This window comes from Brienomyrus brachyistius, chromosome 8 (genome assembly GCF_023856365.1).
Source record: "Brienomyrus brachyistius isolate T26 chromosome 8, BBRACH_0.4, whole genome shotgun sequence".
NCBI classification, from domain to species: domain Eukaryota; kingdom Metazoa; phylum Chordata; class Actinopteri; order Osteoglossiformes; family Mormyridae; genus Brienomyrus; species Brienomyrus brachyistius.
The window spans coordinates 10,707,194-10,728,316 of NC_064540.1; the positions used below are offsets into that span (position 1 = coordinate 10,707,194).

A 21,123-nucleotide genomic window follows, 5' to 3' on the forward strand; every position below is an offset into this window, starting at 1 on the left:
TGGGACGGCTGAACAGGTAGTAGAAAGGCGGCTACCGGCGGAGGATGGGGAGCCGGTTGTGGAGGTTGAGCCAGTTCCGGAGGTTGTGGAGCCCGTGCGTCGATCCCAGCGAGCCAACTTTGGGATAAGGCCAGCCCGGTATAGGGAGTAGGTGCTCGGGGCGAGCCCCCATTTGGTGGGGGGGAGTGTGGTGTCCCCTGGGAGGGGAAGGGGGATTTATAATTTATGGGTTGTTTATGGTTTGGTTTTTTCCTATTCTCTTTTGTTTTCTTTCTCCTTTCAGCAGTGCCACGAAAGCTTGGGGAGGTTGCGCCGTCCCTCATTGGTAATTGAGGGGCGGGACTTGTTAGATTGGTTGGCGGAGGCGGGGACTTGATCGGGTTTAAAGATGGCTACATCAGAGTGGACGGGAGCGCGGTCCGGGGACGGAAGGTAATCGCGGCGGTTGTTTTAAGGAGGCGTCGGTGGGGCGATGCGGGCTTTCCCCAAGAGGACCGCGGACGTGAGTGAGCTGAGGTACCAGGCTACAAGTCACGGGTCCGCGGTATCGATAGAGGGATAGCGAGCGCGCAGCCATAGCGTCTGGGGAGGTAAGAGCAGTGGGAAGGCGACGCAGATGACGGTGGGGGGAGTGGCCTGGGATACTGTGCTTAGAACCCGGAAGTAAGGGAAGGTTCCTAACCGGTGGGGTGTAGGACGTATCCGTTCGGGTTATAGCCGGGACGGTGTGGTTCCGGGGTTGTTTTGGGCTTTGTTTCCCCCACAGGTCTAAGCTCGCCGCCGTGGGTCGGCTGGCTTGGGAGGCACCGGGTTGGTGCATATCGCTGCCAACGGATTGAGGCGGTGAGCGGCGTACGAGCTACCAGGCTAAGAGAAGGACAGAGGGAAGAGTTTCGGTTATCTCCCACGGGACCGAGAGAGCTCCGGGAGGAGGTGGACGCGGCCGGAGGGTAGCGGCATTGCTGAAAAAGGGATAGTTAAGTTTTGCTTTGTTTATTTTTTTATTTTTTGTTGTTTTTGTGGGCCGGACGAGGGAAGTGCGCCGGCCCAGGACTGAGTCTTTAGTTTCTTTTTTTTTCATCTTTGTTTCTTATTATTATTATTATTATTATTATTATTAATAATATTATTGTTATTATTATTACATTTTTGTTTGGGGGTTAGGTTTATGTAGGGGGGACCTTTGCAGGTCACCCTTCGGTTTTGTCCTCTCCTATGTTAACTGACCTCCTCTCCCCGCTGCATAAGTGTGCTGTATATAAGGGTGCCGTGTGCTGTGCCACTGTGTGATTAGTTGTAGTGGATATTGGGGGAGGTGTGAGTGCGGTGGGGTTGTTTTGGAGTAGTATTGGGGAAGGAGAAATAACGCTTGTAGTGGTAGTGTGATTTACCTGTTGGTGGGGGGGGGGAGGTGGTTGTTGCCTGGGAGTTTGGAGTATCTGTAACCGAGCCCCAAATAAATCTGTGCCAGTTTACCCAGTTGTTTGCCCCATTGTGTCATTGCCCCAGGAGATCCTAAAGGGTGTGTGGGTAGCATTGTGCTGTGTGAAAGGGTTAAGGGGAAGAATTAAAGACTCAGTACAAAAATAGTCATTAAGCAGTGGGGGTCCGACACCCTGGGCCACCACATTTGAATGAATTATTTGTATTTACATTATTTTAAATAGGAAAAATTGATTCACGCAAACTTTTTGGGTCACGAACTGAGTCCTCGAACGAGTTAAGTTCGTAAGCCGAGATACCACTGTAAATACAACAGCAATGCAGAAGGGCGCCCGTTCATTTCCATCCTCTGGCTTTTGTTTGACGGCATCCTGAGTTCATCTCCAGAGACCTTTTTCTTTCTTAATGATAGAAACAAACAGATGAGATCTAATCACACTTAAACATTATTCCATTAAGAAACAGTCAGATCGGATTTTGTGTATCTTCCCTTTAACGTAGACAAGAATGAACATGGCAATAGAAAAAAAATAAAAGACAAGGCGAATTTATATATCAATACAAGGTACATCTAACTCATTACAGAAAATTATTAATATTTGTAGGCTCACTGCAGAATTAAATGCAACTGGACGATCTCCCAGAAGATCCTGTGTTACGCGAAAAACGAAACGTTTCTGAATTAACTGAATCAGAACATTCGCTTCATTATGCGTTCGTGACTGAATATGATGTAACCGGTACAGTTCCAGTAGGGATGCAGCGAGTTTCAAACTCACAAAGTCTTGAGATGTACTACTCCATACTGCAGTACCCTTACACAATAAATAATGAAGTTTTATCTGGTTAGGAAAATGTCCTTTTAGTTTTAAGAACACATTAAGTGATTTTCGACCTTTGATTTGGTTAGATTTAGTTTATGTGTATTCTCCTTTAGTGGGCAAAAGAAAGCTGGAAAAACTGTGAAGCATGAATCTTTTGTTTGTAAAGTAGGACAACAATTGCATAGTTAAAATTAAATAAAAATACATTACAAATATAAAATACATAATTATAAATAATTATTTCTCATTTATCGGTTATTTTTTTTGCAGTTTCTGCATGCTCATAGTACATAGTTGCATGCGTACTCTGATAGACTTTGCTGTTGCCACACTTAACATGGCTACTTACCCACGCCGAAAACGAGTGGCGCGTCGATTAAACTGGTGCATGCGCAATACCCCGGCCCGGGTCCCCGATACAAGATGGCGGAGACGGTGGGGAGGGAGAGGCGGAGGCGGGTCTGGATTGAATAGAGTAAAGCCTGTACCGGATTCCCAACAAACCTCTCAAAGGTAAGGGAATTAGGCATGGAAGTCGGATAACGACTGCAAGGACGTGTGGCGGAATGGATGGGGTCTGGGAATATCTGGTCGGATTCTGCACGCCTGTGCAGCGTGCGTAATAAACAAGAGATATGTTGTGCGGGGAGCGCGGCGGCTCTGCGCGAAGCGCGCGCGCCATCTTGTTTACACTTCCCCAGAGCAGCGCGCGCGCCGAAAACTGGCCGCCTTTTCGAGCAGCCGCACCTTTTTTGAACACCTTTTCCACGTTTAACCCCGCGTACGGCTACTAGTATCGATTCCTTTCCTTTATGCGCCCCGATCTATACGATCGGGGCCATTCCCTACCGTATTTTCGCTCTTTTTCGCGTCTTCCCCCCCGTCTGGGGTCAGCGATGTTCCCGTTGCCTTTTGTTGCGCGGTGCAGCCGCCCAGGGTTTTTCCCCTCCTCCTTTGTATTTGTTTTCGGGCGGCTCGATCTTCTGGGGTGGGCGGCGAAGCAGGCGCATGCGTGTCCTCCTTACCGCTGATTTGTGTTAGCAATGAGGAGCAAAGCGAAAAAGGCGCTTTCTAATGTTTCTAAATACGTTTGGCATATACCGTTGAATAAACTGATGAGGATGGCCTCGATTTCCCCCATGTCAAATCTGCACACCAATTACAAACCGATAACATGTATTGAAGTTAACACGCAATTTTGCTAACAACCTAGCTAACCGTTTTTTTAAATGATTGGTTTATTAGAATGTTTTGTAATACGAAATTGCCCCTGTCATCCCCTTCCCAAACGATTAATAACCGTGGCACGAATGCAGTGGTTCGCAATTCGTCTGGATTTTTCTTTCGGATGTTATATGAGTTGGATTTCAGCCGTTGCGGACAATTAGTACGGACGGCTTGACAATGCAGTTGCTAAACTGGTTCTCCAGGGAGTTTTTTTTACGACTTTACAAGATGTCTGTTAGCTTCTCAAAAGCGAGTAAAACATAATGGCAGGATGAATAAAAAGAATGTCGAGGCTTTAGAAACATGACAGCAAATGATTAAGTAATCGAAAATACACAGTGACACGATAATTGTCACACTGCAGACTAACTTTCTGGGTCGATTTGCAAGTTTTTATTAAAAGTTTCTAACGTTTGTTTTACAGTGATTTACTTTAATTCTCAGTGCCAGTGAATCGAGATTTTAAATCATTTATAGCGATGGACATTTACCTGACGCAAACTGTACCTTGCTGTGGTCCCATCCAGGGATTTGACCCATCAACTAAATGATATGTTTGTCGTTTAACCATTATGCTTAAAATGCCAATTTAAAGAGATTGACAGCTTGGTTCAAGCCTCTGAATATATGCATGTACAGGACAGATGAGGAGAAATGACAACTGAAAACCACGGCACTCTGAAAGGAGACTCAGCGTTGATGATGTCTCCCTCTGGCTCTTCCTCGCAAGGGCATCCCCACCTGCCCTCCACCAGCAAGCCTGTGCAAGAGCTCCCAGGTGGCTAAACGTTTATCCTACAGCACAGGATTTCCCCCTCATCACTTTGGATGTTGTCAACAAGGGAAATAGATAAAACAAATCATTTATTTAAATTAAACTAATTGACCAGTAGAGTTTTATAGCAACTTGTGGCTTATCATGTGTAATGCAGAATAATTGTCGATTTAGGATGATTTGATGATTAACAGAATGGAGTAAAAAGAAACTTTGTTTTAATTGCAGTAATTGATAGAGCAAAAGTGATAGAGCAATCGGCTACTTTAGATGATGACTTGATGATTGAATGGAGTTTTTCTTGTCTTTGTAGATGAGCTCATCCAGGCTGGCTGGTCCAAGTGCTGGAGCAAGCGTGAGAATCGACCGTACTACTTCAATCGCTTCACCAACCAGTCCCTGTGGGAGATGCCTGTGCTGGGGCAGCATGATGTCATTGTAAGTGCCGCCCCTTTTGCGTCAAAACACAATAGCCATAACTGTCAATCAGGTAAATTAGAGAACCGCTGCCTGGTGTGACTCTGTCTGTTCCATGTCAATTCGCCGATGATCCTGTCGCTGTTGTCTTTACAGTCTGACCCGCTGGGTCTGAATGCTGCTCCAGCCTCTGGGGAAGGGGTGGCGGATTCTGGGCTTGGGAATGGACAGCGCAAGAGACGCTTATCGGAGGAGACTCCCCAGGGAAACCCTAATAGTTTCAAAAGGCCTCGGGTGAGTCATGCATTGCCTTATGGATAAACTGTATATACTGTCTGCCTTGCTTGTTTGTTTGCTATATTAAAATAAATGTGTTTAAAATTAACACCCACCAAAAGTTCACGATTTACTTTTTAAAATGTGAAATAAACTGTAGAATGCAACCCAATGGACCATATCCAGGTGGTAGTTTTTGTTAAAATATCCCAACAAAAGCCAATGAGTCAGTTCCATGCCCTACCCCTTTGCCTGTGTTTTTATGGTTTTCATCTGTGTCCCAATTTGACCAGGTTGATGTTCCCGTCACTCCAACAACCCCCACGGTCCCCATTTCCCCCAGTACCCCTGGGGCTAAGCCATGGAGCTCAACAGCAGAAGACAAACAGATGCCAGTCCTGCCCCCACCCGCACCTTACCGTCCAACAGCGTACGTACATCAGCGTTAGAGGGCTGTCTCACATAAGTGGGGGCTGTGTGTGGCTGAGTGGGCAAATGGGCCCTTCAGCGAGGCTCTTGACCCCCCAGTTGCTCCAGAGACTGGTTGACTCTGCTTTCTCAATTGTACGTCGCTTTGTGTAAAAGTGTCTATTAAATAAATGTGAATGTAAAAGTGCACTTCCTGGGGTGCTTATGCAGAAGTGCTTTGCCCTAGTATCCTAACACAAGGCTTTCACAGTACTGTAGGCTTCAGTGGGTCCGAATAATTAGGCCCCATAGTGTAGCACTTGTCCACGTTTTCCCTGTCCCGCCTGCGAATACTTTTATTGCCACACGTCCATGCAGAGTGTACTGGGACCTGGACGTGCAGACCAACGCCGTGATCCGGGAGAGGGCTCCCGCCGATTACCTGCCTCCCCACCCGGAGATGGAGCTCCAAAGGGCACAGCTGACCACCAAGCTCCGGCAGCACTACCATGAGCTCTGCAACCAGCGGGAGGGTGCGTATGCTCCAGAAGAGCCAGCAGAAGCCTCTAGAGGCTAATTCTGATTATGCAAGTGCATTGTTTATTACTGTTTTATTAATGACACTGACATTTTATGTTTATGTGCTTTTATAGCTAAGTGTCTAGTTTACAGTGAAGCAGTTACGTAGGTTTTTAGAGTAAGTTAGGTCCAGGTTTAAATAGTATGTAACCTTCTGTCCTGCATTTTTTTGAAAATACAATATTTGCATTTTCCTCTTTAATTTTTATGGCACCGTAAAAAAAAAAAATAAATCAAAGCCAACTTGTAGGTGACATTGGTGCTGGGGATACTTTGATATTTTTCAATATTTTAATGCGTAAAAGCTTCAAACATGACCGTGCTTGATCCACCCAGGGATCGAGCCCCCGAGAGAGTCATTCAATCGCTGGCTGCTTGAGCGGAAGGTGGTGGATAAGGGCCCTGACCCCCTGCTCCCCAGCGAATGTGACCCCGTCATTTCCCCCTCCATGTTCCGTGAGGTCATGAATGACATCCCCATCAGGTCAGTACTGCCTCTGACCTTTAAGATGATTCACCACAGACCTTGTTTCCCCTGCTTGACCCCCTCCCCTGTCATTGCCCCATCCCCTTTAAATAATCTTGTGACACACTCGATATTTCAAAACTGGGGCCAGGCCTGATTTGCCATTGTCATATGGGTGTATTTCACTCATTAAAAACTTTGAGAGAAATGCAGTTTTTTTATGTTAAATGCATTAGTGCTTAAATTCTATTTCAGGTTATCTCGCATTAAGTACAAGGAGGAAGCTCGAAAGCTGTTGCTGAAGTATGCGGAAGCTGCGAAAAAAATGATTGAATCAAGGTTTGTTTCTGAAAAGTATTTGTGTGTCATGTTAGAAGACTGCTAGTCATGTTATGTGCAAACCAGTTTGATGGTAATCATGGGTGGCACCTGAAAAACTGACATCCTTTAACGGTAAAATGCTTAGTTTGTGCTTGGAGTTCAATCTCATCCATCTGTCCAGCTGCCCTTTTGCTTGTCCTGGTCAGGATTGCAGGAAGCGTAATCTCAAAATATTTTAAAACAATACTGACACGTTGGGATTAATCAGGATTAACCTGGTTGCTCCTACAGAAACGCCACACCAGACAGCAGGAAGGTGGTCAAGTGGAATGTGGAGGACACCATCAACTGGCTGAGGAAAGACCATTCTGCCAGCAAGGAGGATTACATGGTACGAGTCCAACCCCCGATCTGCTCTGCAGGTGGTATAATGCTTAAGGACATATCTCAGTGCCTGCTAGTTCAGGTCTTAGACTGGGGACTGTAATTGCACTCCTGTTACTCTCTGGTGGTACTTGACTTTTTCCAGTTAAATACTCAGCTATATAAAAAGTACAAGATTCTTAATTATGATATGACGACGTAAAATGACAAAAAACGTCTTTCTTATTGCTCTATTGTTTATTTCGTGGTGTTGCGAAATGCCTTGTTTACATCAGCATTTCGTCGTCATTTGGATGGCAGTTTTGCTAGGTTACACGCCACCACGTGGAATGAGGCACTTGAATGGAAGTTTTTATTGGACTTTATTATTTTTAACCCACAGAAGATAATCCACATTTGTACCATGATCCACAAATATTTAGCTGTCTACAAATCCAAATATACAAATGTGTATTTATTTGTGTCGTGTAAAATCATGTCCACAAAAATGGCGAGATTTGTACACATGAAATGTGTTTACCTGCCATTCATGGATTGTGTCCTGTCTATTTGTGGATCACGTTACGTTTGTGATGTCCCTCCTATTGATTTGTAGTTTTTATTTATTTATTTATTTATTTATCTTTTTGTCCAGTTCGTACTGCTACAGAGCCCCTAAGAGGTCTGGGTGGAAATTTTGTTTTCACTCGCAATACTTTTGCGATCCCCCTACACTTGCCCACATGCTATCTGCTGCAACGTGACGGCATGGGGGACAATGTGCACCATGTAACTTTAATGTAATGTGTTTTAAACATATTTATTAATAATTGCACTGTGGGAAAGTGGGCCTGGGTTTAAACCTTAACTATGACACCACGGTAAAGTTAACTTTATATTAAATTTTTCACTTGTAAGGTCTTTCAACAAAAACAAACATCACCCCTTGGTTTTCCAGATTTCCTTATGGGCAAATTTTTATTAATATTTCAGTGTTTGTGTGTGCACTTCTCATTCAGTAGCCCAACTGTCTTGTTTACAGTCACTGACGGTGAATGGACACAGTGCAGTTACTAGTACGTACGTTTAAAATTACATAGTGTGTATTTTCCCCTACAGTTTAATGCTTAAAGCACACTTAACTGGACACGTCTGTATCGTTTAGGTTTATCCTAGTCCATTAATTTCATTGTACTTTAAATGGACACAGTACAGTTATTATTAGTAGCGGAAAGGTATTATGAGGGAACGCAAAAATATTTTCCCAACCAGACTTCTTGGGGGCTCCATATACTGCAGCTGATCTGTAGAAAAAAAAATAACAAATATATCACTATCCACAAATGTACGTGTGTATTTTTTATTTTTTTTTTACATTTACATTTACAGCATTTGGCAGACGCCCTTAGCCAGACCGACTTGCATAAGTGCTTTAAGACTCTACAATGATTTTTTTCGGATACTAGCTCAATAAAGACCCAGGCTATGAATACCATCTAACTGAATGCTCTGTTGGGAAAGTGCAATTTTTTATTTTTTTAATAATTTTATTAAATCATATCCACAAAAATATGGAGCGATTTTTGTATATGTGAAAAGGGTTTTGCATATTTGTGGATCACTTCCCATCCACTTGTGGATCGTGGTACATTTGTGACCTCATTCATTTTTTTATTTTTGTTGCAGATTTAATTGTTTTCCAACTGCAGCTAATCTGTAGTAAAACATATGCGTGCATATATTTTTATATATGTATATGTGTGTATATATATAATATAATTTAAAAAATCTTATCGGGATACAAGATGACTTATTGGAATTTGAGATTTCGGTCATGTCGCACAGCCCTAGTGTCAAGTTTACCACATGACGATGCTTTCAGCTAATTACACTGCTTTCTATTTCACTACTTTTGTTGGATTTAACTGAGAACACATGGGTATTCTCATGTGAAAATGTCCCTTGATGTTAGGTTCGGATATATCATGCATGGAATCAAACAATGAGCTGAAATATTGTTCATGTTGATCGTAGTGCAAATGAATTGTAATATAGTAATAAACAGAATATAAATACTAAGGCATAGACATAATATAGAAGTGATATTTTGATACAAATTAAAACTGCTGGAGAGACCACTTTATAGGGGGAAAAATTGTGAAAATTCGTAACATGTTTGCCTGCGATGGGCTGGCCCCCCATCCTGGGTTGTTCCCTGCCTCATGCCCATTGCGTCTGGGATAGGCTCCGGACCCCCCCCGCGACCTAGTAGGATAAGTGGTTTGGAAGATGGATGGATGGTAACATGTTTGCCATTGAAGCAAAATGTGTAATAGTAAGTAAGTAAACGAGACCTAGTCTTAGTCTGGGAGGACCCATGCTGTTTAGTGGTGTGAAGGTAAAACATAATAACTGGTTTCTAGCATCATTGTCCTGGCTTTGAGGCTACAGAACCTCCTACCAGATGGCAGTGGAGCAAAGAACCTGGGATGGTCCTTGATGATACCAGTGGCCTCTGGATTCAGTGGTCATTGAGAATGTCCAGCAGAGAAGGCAGAGTGGTCCTGGTGATCTCCACTGCTGTTAGGGCGGCATGATATCACATCGTGATTATATGGCGCTTGTGGAATAATCACCAGGGCTTTAGATAATGGGCAAACCTGCACCAGGCTGCTTGTAAGGACATTCTTTATGGTGCAACTGTTTTTTTTTTGTAAATAGTTGTTGATTCTAGGGATGGGCCGATCCACAGTTTTTTTCCGATCTGATTCAGATACACACCAAAGATTCCAATGCAAGAGCTCTTTATACCTTTATATTTGCTGTATTACATAAAGTATAAATATGTAATTTTATTAATATCTAGTAAACAGAAAGAGAAAAATTGTATGGCGCAATTTTTTAGACTACTAGAAACATACATAACGTACTGGGCATCTTGTTTTAAGCATTTTTGAGGCATTTTGCAGTTGAACGTGAATATCTTCCAGGAGAATATATGTAAACTTTGGCGCTTGCTTAAAATGCCCCACAGTTTTTCTCCCACTGGCAACAGCGTCACTTTGTTGTAATAGCAGCCCCTCATGTATCGCAAGCTGCAGCAAGTGCACAAAACAGCCCGAGCTACCGACTCCCAAATCATCCATTGCTTTTTTCGTATTACTCACGTTGCCTGACACAATTGCATGCACCATGTTTAATGGGATTTTCCATTAAACACGGCTTCTACCTCTTAAAACTTTTACAAAGACTTTTTACAAAGACTGCAAATCGCCGTGCTACTAATTGTTAAAAACGTAAAATACATCCAGATTGTCACCCTCTTATCTGACGTACTTATGCTCCTCCTTCTGCAAAGGGTATGCACGTGACATAAGAGCAAGTCACTGCACAATGAGTGGCAGTATTAGCGTTCAGCTTGAATACCACGAAAAGCACATATAAAATGGGAAAGAGGTGTTGTAAATTTATTTTACAAATACATTTAACATGATCTACTGACTGCCAGAAACCAAATAAGTATTGGATGTGGATGGATTCCATTTGGCCAACACCCAATCTGTCAAATAGGTCTGGATTTGTACCGATGCTGATAAGAATATCGAATCGAGCAGATTCAGTGGTGCTAATCGTGCTACTCGTGTGCTGTTCTGTCTTGTAGGACCGTCTAGAGCACTTACGCAAACAGTGTGGCCCTCATGTGGCCGCCGTTGCCAAGGATTCGATAGAAGGCATCTGTACAAAGATCTATCACATCTCCACAGAATATGTACGCCGCATGCGGCAGTCACATCAGACCCTGTTGAAAGACTGCAACATCATTGGTGAGTCACAAAGCCATTTATGCTTCAGTTTTGCTCTCTGAGGGTAAAATCTGTAGGTGAGCGAAATGTTGACGTGATATGAAGTATTAGCATTTTTTTAAGTTAACTGATGCTTTGGACTATTGTGTACAAGCAGGTGGTGTAACTATGCATGGAGTTTGCTGGTTCTCGCAGCATTTTCCAGGTTTTACCCAGGAAATTCTGCAGTCTTCCCGTTGTGTGTGCTGTGTGCAGGAACCCTGTGTGGTCTGATTTACGCTCCAGATTCAGTACAACTGGCCATTGGATAAGTGTTCCCAGGGAAAACAAATGACAATTTAATTCAACTTAAGTACTTTTTGAAGGGTAAAAATCCAGTGATCCTCCAAACATTAACCTGCGACCTGTTTAGTTACCCTTGTGGTTCCTTAATCACTGAAATGCTCAAGTTACAAGGTGGCCAAGAAACTGTAGCACTGTTTTTGTACAATGACAAATGACATTACTTGGCTGCTGGTATGTTTTCTTCTGTTTCCAAGAGCTTCTGGGAAATGTGAAACATTTTGGTTTTATTTCATAAATCCCTATGCTGCCCGCTGCTACAGTCCAAAAGGGGGAACAAAACCCACTGCTGGTTAGGATCGTGTGTCTGTGGTTGAAGGGTCACTGGTTCAGATCCCAAGATTGTCTGTGTGATGCCACTGTTGGGTATTTCAGCAAGGGCCTTAACCCGACTTTCCCCAGGGACTCTATTGTACACTAAATAGTCAATCAACTTAACAAGAATGTGTCACAAGTGCCTTGGAGTAACAGTGTTATAAAAGGCGCCATATTAAAATGAGCTGACTCTGCTCTCTGATCCTCTGCATGTTTCTGGACCAGAAGATGGAGCGGAAGCCCAGGAGGTGCAGGACAGACTTGTGTACTGCTATCCCGTCCGACTCGCCCTGCCCTCTCCCCCACAACCTCGTGTCGAGCTGCACTTTGAAAACGATGTCGCCTGCCTGCGCTTCAAAGGCGAGATGGTCAAGGTCAACCGGAACTACTTCAATAAACTGGTGAGGAGCAAAAAATTTGTGAATCTTGTTAATGTGAGCCGTTTAGTGCCATGTGGGTGTTTAATAAAAAACCAACTTTACCCATCCAATGGTGGTGTTATATTAAATATTACAGCTTTCATGTAATTTGCTTATTTTGTGTGTGCATGTGCACGTGCGCCTCTTTAACAGCTTTTGAAACTCCTACATGTGGGTTTCGCCTTACCCCGTGTCTTGTGCGCTCATTGGCTGTAGCGCTGATACTTTTCACACCTACAAGACTTGGAGTCAATGACAACATCTAGATATTTAGCACACCAAATATCTGGCGGACATCTGCAGCACATCACACATAGCAATCAAGTTCCAATTTGCCTCTGATCTCCAAAAACTGTTGGCGAGTGGGAAAATAGGGGCTAAAATCATGTAATGTGAACTTAACATTATGCTCTTCTTAGACATGTCTCAGAGTGAAGTTTGACATCAGAACGCAAGATTAGCCAATTTTCTCTCGCGCCAGTGGAGCTGTTTTTGAGGGCTAAGGGTCTTGCTGAAGGGTCGACACTAATACGGTTAATCTGCTAGTCATCAGATTTGAACTGATGACCTTCCAGAATGTCCTAACCCAAAACAACACAGCTATGTGCTCTTCATGTCTTAAATTCTCTTTTCTTTTCTTGTTTGGTTCTTGTCTTTAGGAGCTTCTATACCGGTACAGTTGCATTGATGATCCAAGGTTTGAGAAGTTCCTCTCACGAGTGTGGTGCCTTATCAAGAGATACCAGGTAATTGAAGGTGCATTTTAGCAGTGGTGCTATTTAGCTAACGCTAACTCTGAAGAATGCCCCTAGCCAACATGGACTGTGCTTCCTCTGCAGGTGATGTTTGGCTCCGGCGTGCACGAGGGGACAGGCTTGCAGGGGGCCCTGCCTGTGCCGGTGTTCGAAGCTCTGAACAAACAGTTCGGTGTCAGCTTTGAATGTTTTGCATCACCACTCAACTGTTACTTCAAGCAGTTCTGCTCCGCTTTCCCAGACATTGATGGCTTCTTCGGCTCGCGAGGGTGAGCTTTGGCACCATTGCTCACAGTGTGGCTAACCTTGCTCTTTGACACTAGCTGCTTTTTTAAAGTACGGTACCGTTTTCAGTTTAGTCCCTGTTACTTTGTAGCGGTGCTTTATACCCATTTGGGTAGAGATGCACTGGGTGCAATTTTATTGGTCGATACTGATCTTTGCCGATTCCGAATTTCTTGCTTAGAACTAAAATTGACAGCATATGCAAGCAAAAATCAACTTTTCTTCTAACTTTTTTGTTAAATTTTATTTTCATAATTAAAGAAAATGTTAAACTTTACAATCCCCCCAAACTGGACTAATCTACCGGATCTTCTCTACTTAAATAACTCTCAAAATAAAGTGCTCTGTGTCTGGAATGAGGAACAAATAATTAACTGAAAATGAGTTGCTGTACACCAGACTTTATCTGTCGTATTTTATTTTACCAAAGAAGAGCAGGTGCAACAGATTTAAATAACAAAAGTACACAGCTACATGACATTCACCTTTTAAATTTTTATTTTTACAAACCTCCAAATAAAATAAAACTGAAGTGTACTATTCTCCTCCAAATAATAGGTGCATGGTGATATTAATACATTGTTATGCACATACAAATCTTATATCGCTAGTAAGTAGTGTTGTAATACTTGAGACTCGTTGAGACCACTTTTTAAAGTCTTTTGTCTCAATCTCGGGTATACAGGACTTGAGATTTTATTTCAAGACCACTCATTAAAACGTCTCGGTATTCATCACAACAGCTTAATATTCATTAGTATTCATTCATAGAACAGTTATTAGGGTTTATGAATATGGGCTTCATAAAAAGTAGTACCAAAATATTTATTTTATAATTTGTTATATGCCTATAAATATAGAAATAGAAAAACACTCAAAATGGGCTGGAGTTCTACTAGAAATAACAAAATGCAACATTCTACCTATTAGGAAGACAATTATTTGATTTGTTTTTCACAATATTCACAAAAATTTGTATATGTATGATTGATGTCATGGTCCATCAAAACGGTTGAAATAGAACACACCCATCGTAATCAGAACACCTACATGTAAGCACAATGATGTTGGTTTGAGAATAAAATGCCAACTCATAGTTTTATCTCAAATTTCACTTTACCAATTATAGCGTAAATGAGGAAAATCTATAGTGATATACATTCAGCACTGGAGTCTAAAACTGTCTATGTCAGTGGATCAAACACAGACAATGTTTTTCTATTTCAATTTCTTTCAGATAAATAAAAAATTAATACATTAAAATATAAGACCATCCATTGCTGTCTATCGGGCAACTTCAGCAAGTTACCAAATGGGTGCAAAATCAAAAATATTTATTTCTGCCTGGTACTAACCATGTATTTCTTCTTAACACTAAGCCATAGAAAGGTCCCCAATGAAACCCCTGCATTCCCCCATCACAGGGACAATTTTTTTATAGTCAATGAGACAAAAAATTGAGAAATGTCAAGTAGTTTTTCCTCATAAAAAAGATTACCTCAAGACTGTGTCAGCATTTACACATCAAATTATGATGCATGTGAGCAGCCTAGAATGTCCGGAAAACAAAACCATAAAGCATATGTGGCTAGCCCATGTACATACTGTGTAATAAGCCTAAAATCAACGGGATAGAAAAACACTCAAAAATGGATAGGGTTTAAAGGGTTAACACAGTACTGTTTCGGTGTAAAACATCCTGCTTCAAAGTTCAAATGCATCCAATAAGGTGTGTCTTACTTAAGAAATTGTTACATTTGTACAGAAGAATTTATATTGAAATTTTAAGCAAAAACATCCATGGTTTAAATGATACTGTGATACAAATTTTAGGCCATACTGCCTAGCCCCAAGATGGTACCAATGCTCCACATTTTCTAATGTGTTACATTATGTAGTCCGTTTTTGAACTTGATTAAATTTAGCCCTGCATTGGTCTTGGTCTTTTCTCGATCTTGATACACTCTGGTCTTGGTAATGATTTGGTCTTGGTTTAGGTGCTGTTGACTATATCACTACAAGTAATCTAAATTAAGGTCGGGCTTTTTCATACCGTCATACTGTATGGACATTATCGCGCAGGGGGTTAAAGTTTCACTAAAACATTTTTACTCTGTTAGGAAAAAAAAACCTTATCTGGCTTTGCAATTTTAGTGATTATTCCTTTTCCGCATTATCTACTATACTTTTAATAATTGGTTTAAAGTTTTCCTCTGATGTTTCACCGTTTTCATGGTGGTTCCCCCATGGGTTAAACAGACCGGTTTTATATAGGTTTGTGCATCGCAATTGACTGTTAGCTTGATGCTGAAACCAGGAAAGCCTTAACTTTAAGCTCCATTTACAGTGTAAGTTAGGAAATGGTCCTTATTCGATATTTTTCATTCTCAAATGAAATGTTTGATGGGGATAAGCCACGCACACACACACCACTCTTTTTCCATAGCAAAATTTTGGAGAATGTTTGGTAGCACATTACATTAACTGCACTTTCAAAATGCATTCATTATGCGTCCATAGAACATTCCTAAGCAACATGCAAGTACACCTTAACATCCTAACATACCTTAATTCAGGGGTCTCCAACTCTGGTCCTGGAGAGCTGCAGATAAATACCAGGAACAGGTGTTGCTCATCAGAAGCCTAGTGGGACAGAAAACCTACTGGACAGTAGCTCTCCAGGACTGGAGTTGAAGACCCCTGCCTTAAATGCTGTAATATACATTAATAATAAACATTATAACCATATAATGTTTCTTATTAATTATATGACATTTGTTATGTGTATTAAAGCTGTCATGTTAGGATAGTAAGGTATGCTTGCATACTGATTATGAATGATCTATGAATGTATTATAAAGGCATTATGGAGCTGCAGTGTAAAGCGTTACCGAATGTTCTAACCTAACCCTCCATTTCTGTTAGAAGCAGGACTAATATATATCTGTGAGTCATGGAGAATCTCCTTTGTACCTGCCTCCTCAGGCCCTTTCTGAGTTTCTCGCCTGTCAGTGGCTCCTTCGAGGCCAACCCGCCTTTCTGTGAGGAGCTGATGGATGCCATGGTAACCCACTTTGAGGTGCGTCTGGTTTCTCCCTCTCTGCAGCCTGCATGGACTCTACTTCTGCCCTGCCAAAATTGTCAATCTTAGTCATTCCACTTATCAAAAGCATCTAGTCTGTTTATTGTGACGACCCCCAATGCGAAGATGGTAACCACACTAAGTTAGTGACTAGATCTAAACAGCTAGTACTGTTTCCAGGCCCAAACAGGTGGCTGAAATCTGAATGTTAAAACCCATTCTTGTTGTTGCCACTAGAGTCCTCATACACTGACTTACCTGTTGATTGCCCTCCCCCCCCCCCCCCCCCCCCCCCGGGTGACACAGGGCCTCCTGGAACGCTCAAGTGAGCCCCTGTCCTTCATCGTCTTCATCCCAGAGTGGCGCGACCCCCCCACCTCCGCTCTGACGCGCATGGAGGCCAGCCGCTTCCGCCGGCAGCAGATTACTGTGCAAGCTTTCGAGCATGAGTACCGTAGCGGCTCACAGCACATCTGCAAGAGGTGCCCCCCTAATTTACCATAATGAAAATAACTATAATAATTTATAAACACATTCATAGCACATTATAATGCATTCGTAAAGCATTATGAACACGGCTGTATTTAGAAAAAGGCATAACACATTATAGGCATGTATAGACATGTTTATTATGCGTTATGAGTGCCGTATGAAGCTCTCAGCTATAATTCCCTATACATTTATAATGCAGCACAAAGTTTAAATGTATCTGTCATGCATTATAGATGAGAGGTTCATAAAGCATTCATAATGAATTATATAGATGCCTATATAGTGTTATGCCTTTTGATAAATACAGCCATGCTTCTAATTATTTATGAATGGATTGTTATGAATGTGTTTATAAATGACCAAAAACATGGCCTTAAAGTATTACCAAATACTTGTTTTTTTGTTTTTTTTTTAAAGCAGTTATATGCAATAAATACTTGTATGTTTATACAGAAACATACAAGAAAGGTAACCATGAATTTACAATTTTACAGCTTAAAATCAAGTTTATGCAAGATGTCTTTAAAAGGTATCAAATGCCAAACTCTGGCTTATCTTTCCCAGAGAGGAGATGTACTACAAGGCAGTCCATGGTACGGCGATCATCATCCTCCAGAACACCGCTGGCTTCGCTAAGTGGGAGCCCACCCCTGAGCGCATCCAGGAGCTGCAAGCCGCCTACCGCGTCTATGGCCGCTCCCTGGCCTCCCCAGGCCCCTCGACTGGCTCTAGCACGGGCGACAGAGATTCCAAAATGAGACAGGTGGGGAGCCTGGACTCCCCAGGAAGTCAGGACAGTTCCAGCCAAACGGAGAAAACCACCCCGGACACTGGGAGCGTCTAGGCCACACACGGGCAGAGGGAGTGTTCTGAGCTTAGGCGAGCTAGGGAAGCTGTCGGATGGTTCTGGGGTCTGAACCCAAACAGGGTGGCATTGCGAGGTGCCTGCATCTGTTTACTCTCTTTGCCTGGACTATTATTTAATATTAGTTTAACTAAGTTGTCGTTCCTGTTGTTACTGTCGTCGTCGTCGTTGTTTTTATAATTGTAGTAATAATAGTAGTATTAGTAGCTATTTTTTTATCATTGTCGTTATTAATCTGGTAATTCTGTCAGTTGTTTATCGGCCTTTTAAACTAGTGCTATGATATCTGACAGTGCTCTCTGGTCAGATTAAACAAAAAAATTGGGAGTTAAACCTGGTTGCTGGGAGAGAATCCAGTTAGGGGTGAGTTGGCAATCTTGTTCAGCTTCTTTTTTGCCTTCGTCCCATTTTTAAGCTTTCTTTCCCCAGCAGGGCCCCCCCACACTGGTCCTGTATAGCAATAATCCAGATTTTACCCAAGAGGGAGAGAATCCCTGGTCTTTCAGGGGTTGGGGGTATGCTGGTGTTTTGGCTTAATCTTAGATCTCAAGAGTAATTCGAGTTGGGGGGGGGGGGGGGTTCTGGAGGTGTAAGCCAGTTACCAATTTAAAAGAAGCCTGCATTATCCCACAGCTCTCTACAGTCCTGGATTGTCCAGCCCTATTTCACATAATTAGGTATTTCTTGTGGATTACTCACCTGTTTTTCTCTGTCAAATGAAAAAATTCCCATACTTAAAGATCAGTTATACAATCTCTATGTCCAAATTTTTGGCCCGTTTATTCAAATTCAACTTTTGCAAAATGTATTCATGAGAATGATTGTCACGCACAGTGATGTTTTAACCTCTTCAGCTGACAGATTTAAACACACATCCGCGCTCTTCAGGACCAGAGCTGACGGTGAACGTGCCATTGGAAATGGTGGGGGTTCGTGTTTTAGGCAGCTATGTTTTCCTTTTCTTTTTATTTAAAAAACCCCCCTCAAGTTCCCTCTTTTTGGTAGAGTAGAAAAGGCAAAAGACATGTTACTGCCTCTTCGAGGGTTCAGTATAATCGTGTGACCTGCAGTGACATGGCCCCAGACTCTTGCAGTTTATGAGAGATCGTATTAGATTAGGGAGAAGACAAAGGCATTTGGCATTGCTGATATGTTTTGAAATAGATGGCTTGTTTTTTATTATTTTTTCCATACATTCATGTGTCTGTAGTTACAGTTTAAAATTACACTAAGCATTAAGTCCCACAACAGCAAGATGATGTAAACTGAATGCCTTTCCCTTTGCTTTGTGTTGGTGTTATTCATCAAAATTCAGCTAAATGAGATGATTTTCATTATGAAACGCTGAGCTAAGAGTGGCCCCATGTATAAAAAACTTTAAAATGCCACATATCTCTGGCATTTTCATGATGCCTTCCTAGTACCCTGGGTTGGCAAAATTGCAAATTACAGTTTCTACTTAACTTTGGTTGTAATAGTACTCTGTGTCAGGGATTCTCTTTGGGTTTTTACACCATTTACTTAACCCCAAACTAGTTTTTCTGGAAACAGGTAAAAAATGCTGGTTTCATAAGTATGGAAGGTTAAATGCTCATATGCCTTAAATTAAGAATGGATTGTATCTCCATTTTCAATTAATTATTTGAAGTAGGAGATTAGCTTGCATACTTTTATGATTACTGTAAATGACCCATAGTATGGCATAAGAACCAAATGCAAATTTTTTCTCTTTGAGTACTACACGCTTTTTTGTTTTAATTTTGTATAAATGTTTACAAAGGCACGAGATTATCACTGGGCAGCATTATGAATGTAAATTTTTAAATATTTGGTGTTACTCATTTCTTTGGAAGGCATTTATTTTGTAATGGGCAACCTTGCCGCGGTTGAAATGTTAGAATCATTAACTGAGTCGTATCAGGGCTCGCCTGGTATATTGTAGAATAATTGATTTGTGTGTGTGTGTGGGGGGGGTGTCAGTTGCAGCAAAAAAAAATGGATTTAAAACGGCGTCTGCAAATATACTTGGAATTCATTTAGTATTCAAATGGATCGGTTTCAAGGAGGGGAAAAAGCAATGGGAAAGGCTTACGTTTGTTAATGCTGTTGCAATGACACGTCATCGTGGTGGGCATTGTGATTATAAGCTTGTATTCCTCATGTATGTGTGCCGTGGTGCCCTGTCTGAGCTGGGCCTCATCCCAACCGTGCATCATTCACTGCAGCTACAAGCACCAGACAGCTGTCCTCCCAGTGTATATCGCTGTCACCAGCAAAGTCCTGTAGATACTGTACAGAATAACTTCCCCCTCTTTGCTACAGTTTTACCAAAATGTGTAGAATATACATTTGCTGTTCCACTGTTTTGTTTTTTTTTTTCCCCCAGAATTTCACATTTGTGTTAATTTTACAAAAGCAAATTTTGAGTTATACAATTTATGAAATAGAAAATGTTTTAAACCAAAGTGTTACGTGGAAAAAAAAATCTATGTGTAAAAGTATAATTGTTTATGAATGCAAGCATACACAGGTGTAACCAGCAAAAAATACCCCTGTAGTTTATTTTTATAATTTTTTTGTTCTGGTGAAAATATGGTTGTTTTCTTTGGGATTTATTTTGCATGATCAGATATTTTTCACTTACAAATATAAATATATGAGATTTATCTTCATATAAATTTAGTTTTTAGGGTCTATGTACATGTTAATTTTTATCATATATTGTCTTCATCTTTTTTTAATGTGTGATAACGTGTATATATAAAGTTTAAGGTTTGAGATTCCATTATTTATCACCGTCCACTTCCCCTTAAGGTGTTATATTGTAGATAATCTAATTGCCATATCTTTTTTTTTCCATGTGCAACCAACGAGCAGAGCTGGTGAAAAGAAATATGTATATGCATATTAATCCATTCTACCCAGTCTCCGACAATAGATTATCAGTGTTGTGCAGTTATTTCGCTTTAGACCATTAAAAACATGTTGGACCATATTTGCTCCACGTGAAATATGTCACCTATAGACCCTTATGTGCATTAACAAAATTAGCTTACAATAAGTGATTTAAATTAGCTCTCTCAGACACTGCCTTAATTTATGTTTGTGTGTCAGTTTTCAGATCTGCTGACTTGCGGTAAATGGCATTTATAGCATCCTACAGTACATTACGCATTTTGATAATTTTTTGTTAATGCTCCTCAGTACACACGAATTACAGATTTCAAATCTCCCTACACAGACTTGTATCTAGTTGGCGGCACCGTGTTGTACTGTTATAGACGTGTTTTGAAATAATACTGAATAAGACAGTGGAAATGTGATTGGTTTCAGTTTGTTTCTACTATCTACAGGAAGGATTGGTTGTGCATTGTAAAATAAAAGGTAACTGCTTTTCCACATTAATAAGCCAGCAACATCTTGACATAAAACAACCATTAAAACAATCCTAATGATTGGTTCTCTCTCTTCTTTTTGTGGAGGGGTTGTGACCACCTTGTATCACATTTCAGCATCTTCATTATTAAATAATTGTTCTTAATTTGGTAGCACTCTTGCCTTTCACCTCCAGGATTGAGAGTATGTGAGCTCTCTGCTGCCTAAGATGGGCCCAGTGACCCAGACTCGGATAATTGGTTGGATGATAGATTGATTATTAGCATACAT

At 41.4% G+C, this 21,123-nt stretch overlaps 2 protein-coding genes across 3 annotated transcripts in view; one reads left to right on the forward strand and one right to left on the reverse strand.

The window, feature by feature from the left end:
- The window catches only part of LOC125747137 (phospholipid transfer protein), a 21,862-nt gene extending 18,626 nt beyond the window's left edge, over positions 1–3,236 (reverse strand). Inside the window, exon 1 of the mRNA XM_049021942.1 lies at positions 3,117–3,236. The gene's annotated coding sequence lies outside the window, so the exon portion shown is untranslated. The remainder of the gene's footprint in view (positions 1–3,116) is intronic.
- Positions 2,674–20,912, forward strand: pcif1 (phosphorylated CTD interacting factor 1). 2 transcript variants are annotated; one of them, XM_049021934.1, is made up of 16 exons: positions 2,674–2,780; positions 4,134–4,272; positions 4,583–4,707; positions 4,843–4,980; positions 5,256–5,392; positions 5,749–5,903; positions 6,286–6,433; positions 6,671–6,754; positions 7,028–7,127; positions 10,761–10,923; positions 11,785–11,960; positions 12,638–12,724; positions 12,818–13,002; positions 16,004–16,097; positions 16,407–16,582; positions 17,157–20,912. In XM_049021934.1, the coding sequence occupies exons 2-16, from the start codon at positions 4,149–4,151 to the stop codon at positions 17,434–17,436; spliced, it is 2,172 nt and encodes a 723-aa protein (XP_048877891.1). In that variant the 5' UTR covers positions 2,674–2,780; positions 4,134–4,148; the 3' UTR covers positions 17,437–20,912. The 2 variants fall into 2 exon arrangements, with proteins under 2 accessions (XP_048877891.1, XP_048877892.1); XM_049021935.1 differs by lacking the exon at positions 2,674–2,780 and having other exon boundaries at positions 3,765–4,272; positions 11,788–11,960.
- The last annotated feature ends 211 nt before the right edge of the window (positions 20,913–21,123 follow it).

Excerpts from the sequence above, each read along its gene's own strand:
- pcif1 (XM_049021934.1), top strand. The coding sequence starts at position 4,149 with ATGACAACTGAAAACCACGGCACTCTGAAAGGAGACTCAGCGTTGATG. Across the intron at positions 5,904-6,285 it reads GCTCTGCAACCAGCGGGAGG|GGATCGAGCCCCCGAGAGAG; the intron begins GTGCGTATGCTC and ends TGATCCACCCAG. Across the intron at positions 6,434-6,670 it reads ATGAATGACATCCCCATCAG|GTTATCTCGCATTAAGTACA; the intron begins GTCAGTACTGCC and ends ATTCTATTTCAG.